Source organism: Stylophora pistillata, chromosome 5 (assembly GCF_964205215.1).
Source record: "Stylophora pistillata chromosome 5, jaStyPist1.2, whole genome shotgun sequence".
NCBI lineage: Eukaryota > Metazoa > Cnidaria > Anthozoa > Scleractinia > Pocilloporidae > Stylophora > Stylophora pistillata.
This window is the reverse complement of record NC_142523.1, coordinates 7,012,924-7,022,923: the sequence shown is the minus strand read 5'-3', so window position 1 is coordinate 7,022,923 and position 10,000 is coordinate 7,012,924. Positions and strand designations below refer to the sequence as shown.

Below are 10,000 nucleotides of genomic sequence, written 5' to 3'. Positions count from 1 at the left end.
TTATCTTCGGTCGATTTGCAGTGTTTTTTAGATGTGCCTTTTTTACAGAGGGCTGGAAATAATCCTGAATTATCCTCTGATAAAATGCGTCATTTGATAATAATTATACAATTTTTCAAAGAGCGGCTTCTTTGACCGCCCGTTTTATTTGCATATCTACTTGGTAAACATCGAAAAACCCTGAGGCGTTGTAGGTTTGTTTTTGTTTTTTTATTTTAATTTTTAAACGTGTTAGATAAATTTCAGAAACGATATTCGTTAACGCAGGCTCGAGCAGTTGTATTTCAACTAGAAAAGAACGGGTATGATATAAACTTTTTTTGAAATGCTTTATGAAGAAGGTATTCATACTCGATTCAAATGAGGTTTTAGGCAAAGCTATTGTTAGAGCTTGAAAATTAAATTTCAATCAGTTCGAAGTTAGGGTCGCCTTTTCTTGATAATTTATTCTTTGGTCGGAAATGACCCGTTTTTTTTTTTTGGTTATCCCGAAATTTTTTAAGGAGGAAAGCTAAGCCGCAATAAAAAGAAAATTCAGGGATTTATTAAGCTTTTATGAGTGTTGTCGATGACAGACTTTTGTCAAGGAAGTAGAAATTAAAATAGCAAGTTTTATAGTTTTGATTGTTTCGCTTTCATATGGCTGTATACCTGTTTGATTTGGTCAGTTTGAGTACTTCTTTAATAGTGCTTAAAATTAATCATCTGCTTCTTCAAAATATTCGCATAGTAGCTTTTAGGGTAGAGTAGAAATTAAGATAACAAGTTTTAGAGCTTTGAATGTTTCGCTTTCATAGAACTATATCTGTTCGATTTGGTCAGTTTGAGTACATCTTTAACATTGCTTAAAATTACTCATCTGCCACTTCAAAATATTTGCATACAAAAAGTAGTAGCCTTTTAGAGTAGAAATTAAGATAAGAAGTTTTGAAGTTTTGAGTGTTTTGCTTTCATATGACTGTATCTGTTTGATTTGTTTAGTTTTTTGTTTTAGGGAGGGGGGATGGGGGATGGGGGATAGAAAGGTAATTTGGATTTATCAACTGAGATGTTAACATAAATTAGCCACCGTGAAGAGTTTCTAACTTGACGTTTCGTGCATTAACTCTTCGAAGGGCTTGGTTTAATTCTTAAAGCTGGATTGAACATATCTTTTCTGGTCAAGATGTTGATATCTCTACAACCCAGAGTTTTTTTCCAGTCAGTCTACACAATCAGCTATCAAGCTCTTGAGTATCAAAGTAGAACGCAATAAATTTTTTGTTTAAGATAATCTCGTGCTTTGTCTGCATATTTTTCTTTGTTTACTTCTCTGCAATATCAATATTGAGATTGAAGATAATTAGGAAGGAGCTTTGATTAAAAGCTTCTATCTTCAGCACAAAGGACTTTAAATTCCCTCCCTGCGATGATATTTTGAGTTTCCTATGTTCAGTTTTTGAGAGTAATCGCGTTTGATCCGTTTTGATTACTAGTAATTGAAATCTCCATCTCAGGGACACCCTCGGCAGCACAAAAAGTGATCCCAGCCCTGAATTAGGGTTTCTCTCAGGGCTTTAGTTTGTGTTCCTGATGGATAACAAGTACTCCGCACTAGGAGTCATGGAAGAAGGGCTTTTTAATAAGTATTCTTCCAACAATTAATTAAGCCCCTGTTTGATTGGCTAGCTAAGTGATTTGGGTTAAACTGGGTTTGGCATAGAAACGTAAGAAAGGTCACTTTTAAGAGCTGATGGAAATTTTTATTGTACACGGTTATTACTAGTAAAATCTTCCCGCTCAATTTGACTACATGATTAAGGTACATGATAACAAGAAAAATTTAAAAGCTCTTTATGGCTTTTTGTATTATAATATTAACAATAATTGTGTAATGAATTTAACGCAAACTGTGTGTTTTGATTACTAATAGCTGTACCACTGAATTTTTGCTCCTGAATCTTAACCTATACTGCTTCACCTTACGACATTCGCTACTAAATCTAATTCATAGCGAAAAAACCCTGTTGAAATATAGGTAGCACACAGTAGGCTTCGCTAAACTTAAACAACTGATGGCTAACGGCCAGCCAACGTTCTTGATTATACATTTGATTTTAGAAAATTAACTACACTTTCCACCAATCTCACATATAGTGAATGCTTAACATTACTGCTCACTATGGTGCTAGGGAAAAATGTATAAGTTGTAGCACGCTAAAAAGAATTAACAGGAAAATGATATTGTACAAGAGCAAACTGTATAAGTGAAAACTACAAAGTTGCTACGCTGTGGTTCATGCAGACAATGGGGTATATGATCCAAAGTCATGATAAAGACGTAATTTCCAAGCACTCATTTATAAAGTAAGCAGTTCGGAATACATCGCATTGCATAGCAACGAAATCAGCATAAATTACCATGCTTTTAGTTAATCAGTTTGAAAATGAATCACAATCAAGAGGTAAATATTTTAAGAATTTCTACAAATTATTCTAAAGTTTTTTTCGAAACGCAATGCGCTATTAGTTTACGGAAGCAACCTTTACCAGTTACATAACAATTTCTTGGAATAGATTAAAGGCGATACTACCAGCTAAACTGAAGGACTTTCGTCTCCTAAACAACTCAATCTCAGCTTATAAAGCAAAAACAATTACCTTTCAATTACCTTTCACAATAGCTCTCACAAGAAATAGTGTTTTTTGAAGTAGATTCTCAAAACAGAAAAGCGTTTCCTTTTCAATTAAGAACTTGTAATAATCTAACAACGACTTTAATTATGAGCTGAATTTCCATCAGGATTCAAAGCTGTTTCGAGAATTACAAATCCACAGGGATATACTAGATTTGTTTAGAAATCAAATCTATATGATATGAACTCAATAAAGCTTGCGGCTCTGCTAGGCCTGAGATCTAGTCTAAGCACCAAGCCCTTGGGATCCGAGCGGATGAGAATTCAATACGCTCTTCATTGTCCATACTGTTCGGAGACCAGGCTGTGAGGTGGGAAGCCTGTGGTGTCGAACATCATGGTATGGCTGTGGCTGAACCGAGTGATCTCACTAGCTCTTCAGCGGGTTGCTTGAGGGATGCCAGCTCCGACACGTGACAGTGTTCCTTTCTATCAGGTCATCTCCTCAAAGTCGTCACAAGAATGGATACTCCAAAATAACATGAACGCGAGAAGACTGGAGTCAAAAACTGCATCAAAGAATCCAAGTCGAAAACATATTTAGGGTTCTAGGACGCCGATGTTTTGGATTTCTTGCCCAACGAAATTTCGGGACAGCACTCCATTGCAGCCCTCCTTGCCCACGATTCTTTGGAGTATTCAATCTTGTCACGACAACCACCGCTAGTTCAGGTTTTCCTCGCTGATGGTTTCTTCAAGTCTGTAGGGGCAAACCCTTCTAAATTAAGACTGGTTCACTTGCTTTAAGCTCGGAGGGTCTGGCTCGAGAAATTTTGAATTGCTTTTTAAGAAATAAAAAACTTCTATTAAATATGGAACCTTGAAATGATAGTTTAACACGGTTGATAAAAATAAAAAAATGCAAAAACTGAGGCAAAAAGTATCGAGGATCCTTACGAATAAAAAGAGACAAACGAGGATTTTTAAGTAGACTAAATTCCAATGTTGTAGTTTTATAAGTTTTTCTTGTACTTACTTTCTTGCGTCTTTCGATAAGTGTTCATTGAGTGACGTATACAGCGTAATAAAGCCTCTGATAACCCTAAATAAGGAAGCAGTCTGTTAGCAACCCATGAGAAACCAAATGAAAAGGAGAAGACAAAATGCAACCAATCAAGCTTAAAATTGTTCCTATCAATTACTGGTTGATCTTGGTTGACTTAACCTTTTCTATGGCTTTTCAAAACGTCTCAGCCAATCAAAGACAAATTGTATTCCTTTGACTGGCGTAGTATTTAATCGGTTAAACAAGTTTGATACAAACGTATCAACATGAAGCAAACGTAAAACATAAAGTAAAATACAAAGGCCTTTCCAAACAGTGAAATATTATACGTATGTTACCTTTCAATCTGTTGTGTGTTTTTTTGAGCTGTTTGGACTGACTCTCTGGTTATAATTGAAAGCGAGTCAAGCCTGCAGGTATACGACAAACAGTTTTTAACACATAACGGTTAAGACGTTCTTTTGCACTAAAACAGCAAGAAACCTACACACAATTTCATTTTCAGCTTTGGCTTGAATCCAGTGGGGGAGGGGAGGCAAATTATAGGCAATGGCGAAATGATCCAAGTGGTGATGGTTCATTTCCCTCAATTCCTGCCGTTAGCATGAATTTTTTTCAAGTCCATTGTCACATTCTATCTCTCTAAAGGGAACACGTTTGCCTGCCGCTGACCGCCTCTTAACATCCGTGGGCTCAAAGCTCAGTCGCTAAAGTCAGAGCACCGGAATCAATTAAGGGGTTCTTAAGTATGTTCAAATCCTGAAGGTCTTTTTTTTTTTTTTTTTTTTTCCAGGCTTTTTTTTTTAGATTTTTCCTTATAGCCTGCAATCGGTCTATTGTCTTTATGTATATACTAAAACAGTGCATAGTGTTGAAGGCGTGCTCCGATTGGCGACTAAAACTAATAATATCCCTTGCTATTCACCTGTAAGCAGCGTGCGCGGAGCTTTGCCCGAAAACAATGTACTCGTTGGAGGAACAAATGAGTTAAAAATTGTGTTTTTGTGCCACATATATTATCACACTGTTTTAGTATATAATAGAACAGTTATTTACCTCGGTGTCAGTGGCTAGCGGCGGATATTTACCCACCACAAGCCACCTCCACTTCGGTGAATACCACTGCAAGGGTCATTTAATATTTCATACTGAGCTCTCAGCAGAAGTAGACCCTTGTAAAATTTCCTCCCGATACATACTCATTTCCAAGTTGGTTTATGGTGACACTGTCGATATCTGGATCAGCATAACCATTCTGGGCATCCGCAGCTGACGCTGATGGTGTCAGAGCTGGACTTGGCGAGGTGATGAGTTTTTGGAGCTTCTCAACAATCTTTTTCGACTGCTTTTGGCATTGCTCTTGAACCTTTAAAATCAAAGAGTTCCGTTAAGTATCAATCAGACTATACGTTTTTGCGTTGGCCAGGGCTAATCCACTTACAATTGATGCGTCAGCTATTGCATCATAAAACAAATACAAGAGAAGAGATTTCATCACATTCACAAATACTGAGTAAAGTTGAAAAGACGAACCGCTGCAAAATGTGTCTGATAAGTTGCAAGATGTTGAAAATGTGATCAAGTACTGTTTCAGATGGTGCTAGGTACATCTTAGCCAACTGTAAAATATTTAGGGAAAGTGGGATGAATGGACTTGTCTAAGGCTACGTTCGAAAGTCACAGTTTTGATTTCCAAAGATACCCGTTTTCATTAATCAACTTTGCTTCGCTCTAAGCAACAGAGCGTCGCAAGTAATTTGGGATTACATTGGTTCTTCTTTACTTCGCTCTGTGATTGGTCCAGAAAACGCGTACCACTCTTTCAACCAATCAGATGCAAAACTAGAACCAATCATAACTTGGTCACCTGCGATTTTCCGCGATTTAGGCAGTTTGTGATTGGTTTAGAAAACGCATACCATTCTCTCAACCAATCAGATATAAAACTAGAACCAATCATGACTTGGTCGCCCGCATTTTCCCGCGCTTTAGGCAGTTGGCTTGTTTTTACTTTGAGCTCTCGATGGCCATGGCACTTCCAGGTATTTTACTTTCTTCTCTTTGACCGTTGTGAATACCTTGGTTTTGGTTTTACAACACTCAATCGCAAAGTGCTCTATTACAAATAACGGACTCACCGATCGCAACGAAACAAGAAAAGTATCTTGAAGTTGCTTCTGGCCCAGAAATGAAGAATGAAAGCGTTCTGCCTCTTCGTAACAGCGGTGTACTTCACTGCAAAGAGCAAATATTTTTACTGTAAATACAATTTTTTATTCAAAAGAAGGTTGAAATACCAAGTTTCCTCTTTAGCAATGTACCTCGACAACTGAGTTTAGACAGCACAGTGTTGGTCTTCATCAGACGAAGAGGTGGACTTGTAATGCGTCACCTTTGAGAGCATAAGGCTCAGCTGTGATTGGGTGGTTTCAAACAGTTGTGATAGATGCAATTCGATCCTTGACAGTTTAAGGAGGCAATTTACTCCATAACAACGTCAACAGGGGTAATGGAATAGATTTTGCACGAGCATGGCTACTCAGAACAACAACGCAGTTGGACGAATGCACTTCGCCTAGGGAAAATACAACTGAAAAGCGCAAATCACAGCTACTGAAAGCAACCAATCATTGGAAGTAAATATACCGTGACAAAAAGAAAAAAAAACAAACAAAAAAAAAAAAAAAACACTTTAGGTGCCTTTACGCTGAAAACATAATTCTTCTTTCGTGCTGCTTTAATTAACATTTGATCTGATCATTTCGTTTTAGAAAGGTAATTCCCTCACTAGATCTTACCAAATACACCTATTTTTTTTATGTATCTACGTAGATAAAAGTTAAGTAGAAGGTATAATGTTATTTACTTAAGCCACTGCACAAGCTTTTCATGTAGGGCACTTCTTTTTTTCACAGCCTCTTCTGTAACCTTGGAGATCTTGTCGCACAGCACAACCAACTGCCTCCGGTCAAACTGGTGTCTCTGCTCATCAGCATACGGAAGTCCTACAATACCAGCGGTTAATTAAGTGTTGTTGAAACCGACAATTGTGTTTTTCCTAGCTTTTCCTTTTCCTACTTTTTCCTTGTTTTTCCAGGGTTAAATAATGTCGTGCGCTAGGATGTACCGATAGCTGCGGTATCCAAACAAGCAAATGTAATATCCACAAAACTACAAGACAACCTACGACATATAACCTACACACACAAGTCCCGTATTCGGTGCACGCCTCGCCTTAAATATCGTCTCGACCTTACTACACGTAATTGTCTAAGAGAAGCACTAGCATTCGGGCCAAGTCTTAGTCTCCACGACAACCGTTGTTTGATCTTGTCACGCAAACTGAGAAGGAGTATCGCGTGAAGCCAGGTACACAAGAGACATCACGACATGTCGAATCATGTGTAACGAGGTTTGAATGCCATTCTGACATTATGCTCGAAGTGTGAACTCGTGGACATAAAGACAATTGGCCACATAGTGACATGGGGATGGTTCGGACTAGCAAAATGGAGGCATGATGACCGAAATATCGACATAGGAAGGTCGTAACGTCATTATGTTCGTAATGTGAACACGCAGACGTAAACACGCGATAGCTTCGTGCATGAATACTGGAATTAAGTCTCTTTAAGAAACTATGGTGCTGTGTCGGTTGGGGGTGATACATGATAAGTTGGTGATGTAAATTGGCCACCATAAAGTTTTTCTACAGCTGACGTTTCGAGTCCTTTATCAGAGCGGCATAATCATGGACACACAGAGAACAAAACCTTATCATTTCTATATGCCACTATGATGGTATGTCATAATGTCGCAAATAGGAATCAGGTTTGACTGCAAATCTGAAGTTCTACAGCTTACAAAACCAGAGATTGGATTGTCCAGGTTAAACAGTTAAACTGAGTTATATCTCCAAGCAAATAACTTACTCCTGTGGTATTTGTCTTTCCGAAAGTTCTGGTAAATGTCTTCAATGTTTCCTGTATAAGTAGACACTACATTGAAGCTAGAAAAAATTAAAGAAAGACCACTCAGAAATATCCAATGCCCTTAGTTTGTAAGGATGTTCTCTTACACGACTCGGGCAGTCAGAGAGCCAATAACTAAAATCAACCAATCAAAATGCTCTATTGCCGGTCAATAGTCTCTCAATATTGGACCGGGCACTGTCCCGAATGGTCCCGAATGGTCCCGAATGATACCGCACTTGCGTCCCTTTGAACTTCAGTCGTATAATAAATCTCTTATTAACCAAGCTTGCTCGGGACTGTACTGGAAGAATATCGGCCCTCGCGCCGATATTCTCCCAGTACGGTCCTCGCGCTTGGTTAATAAGATATATGTATCGTAATGAAAAGGAGTATTGGATACTCTTCTGTTCCCTTTGGACGAGGGAAATCGGATACGGTCCGCAAAACACGAGAGAAAGATGTCAAACATGTTGGACGAGCATCGAAAAGAACTAAAAAAAAAAAGAATCTGAGTTGTTCATGAGATTTCCAACCCAAGACCCTTCTTTGTTAAAGTATACAAAGCCAGGTATACATAGTATTATTAATAACATTATCATAATAATTGCTATAATTATTATTATCACTATCACTATTATTATTATTATTATTATTATTACTACCATTAGTAGTACTACAGTACTACTACTAATAATCATAATATTAATAATGATAAAATTATTACTATTACCTTCCGATTTCGCAGTTGGATGCGTTAGTTCAGACGGGGGTGGGGGGTCGGGGGTATTACATTGTAAACTTTGGGTGAGGGGGTTTATGCACATACTGGTACGCCGTCTTTTGAAATGTTATTTTCGCAAAATTCCACTGAACAACTACTGGTAAAAAAAATTACTTGTGGGCAACTTCAAAAAGGATGAGAAAGGCCAAACGGGCCAGCGGATTGTTACGGTTTCTATAATTTCCACGCCTCGACCCTGGCAGTTTCATTTCACATCTCCCTTTTTTGATCGTTTCAGGTAAAGTAAATACCGTAAGGTAAAGAAAAACGTTCCTTACAAGGACTGATTATCGGTGTCCTTCGTGAATTCTTCAAGGAAAGTACGGAATTTGTCGGTCTCTATGACCTCAGAGATAAGTGTCTTCATCCTGTCAGTTTCCCGGTAGGCTTTGTTCAACTGTCAAGGAAATTACCAGAGTTAGGCCTAATCCTTTACACCCTAACATCAGCATGCATATTCTCCATACTGTTCTCTAAACATTTCCTAAGGTGACGACAAGGAGAACTTGTATACAAATCAAGAGCTTCTTCAGTTGATGATCATTTGCTTTCTTCTCCTGACCTTAATTTGTGATTCAGGGGTGATGTTGTAAGGAGAAATTAGATGCTGGTCACTCTAAGGGGTCAAAGCCTTCATCAATGCCTCGCCATCCTGATTGAAAGTGTGACACTAGCCGGGGAGAGGCTGGGGAGAAGTCTGCTCAAGGTCTAGCCCTTACAATTATTAGTGCCAGATCCCCATCAAAGCCTTCATCAGTGCCTTGCCATCCTGATTGAAAGTGTGACTGTGAGTGGTACCTTTTTTTTTTTTTTTTTCGCAGAATAGGTCTAGGTGTCAAACTTCAAAGGCATGACTATTCAGAAGAAAGCTATTCTACAGTAATTTCTTGTGGTACCGTAGCGTTAACCCTTCACACACTAACATCAGTATGCATATTCTCCATATACTGTTCTCTATACATTTCCTAATGAGCTGACAAGGAGAATTTGTTTAACAATCAATGGCTTCTCAAGTTGGTGATCATTTCGTTTATTCTCCTGACCTTAATGTGTGATTCTAGGGTGATATTGTAAGGAGAAATTAGATGCTAGTCACTCTACAGAATCATGAGAATAATAGAAATGAACACCGATTGAAGAAGCTCCCAACCTCGTTCCCAGGGTCTTTTCCCTGGTTGTTTCCCAGCTAAGGGAAAAGGCCCTGGGAACGAGGTTGGGAAGCTCCTGGTTGTCAAACAAATTTTCTTTGCTATTTCCACAGGAAAGGTGGAGAGATCAGTGTAAAGAAAAAAAAGTATATCTGTAATGCCACAAAGGTTGCTGGATAATTCCTTTGCATTTAATAAATGTATATTATTTTTTAAACTAAAAAATACAGCAGTGAGAATCTTTACCTCAGCCTCACTTTCCTTCTTACTCTCTGCCCACATCTGTATGTCTTGCACTTTTTCCAAAATCACTTTCACTTCATCTATTTAAGAAGTATGCAAAATGAGAAAAAAAAAAGAAGACATATTTAAAATGAAATAGGATTCAAATTTGGAAAAAGAAAAAAAAATCGAGA

The 10,000-nt window shown here is 38.1% G+C and overlaps 2 protein-coding genes across 2 annotated transcripts in view; one reads left to right on the top strand and one right to left on the bottom strand.

Moving 5' to 3' along the window:
• LOC111324996 (uncharacterized) overlaps positions 1 to 1,273 on the top strand; it is a 2,928-nt gene extending 1,655 nt beyond the window's left edge. The window contains exon 2 of the mRNA XM_022928680.2: positions 1 to 1,273. This exon is cut by the window's left edge and continues 885 nt beyond it. The gene's annotated coding sequence lies outside the window, so the exon portion shown is untranslated.
• Positions 1,274 to 1,720: 447 nt separating this feature from the next.
• Positions 1,721 to 10,000, bottom strand: part of LOC111325021 (serine/threonine-protein kinase TBK1) — a 27,737-nt gene continuing 19,457 nt past the window's right edge. Inside the window, 9 exon segments of the mRNA XM_088761069.1 lie at positions 1,721 to 3,375; positions 3,652 to 3,717; positions 4,020 to 4,091; positions 4,881 to 5,047; positions 5,820 to 5,916; positions 6,548 to 6,686; positions 7,614 to 7,690; positions 8,715 to 8,833; positions 9,831 to 9,907. Coding sequence (XP_088617195.1) covers positions 3,339 to 3,375; positions 3,652 to 3,717; positions 4,020 to 4,091; positions 4,881 to 5,047; positions 5,820 to 5,916; positions 6,548 to 6,686; positions 7,614 to 7,690; positions 8,715 to 8,833; positions 9,831 to 9,907 — 851 coding nt within the window. The 3' untranslated portion in view covers positions 1,721 to 3,338.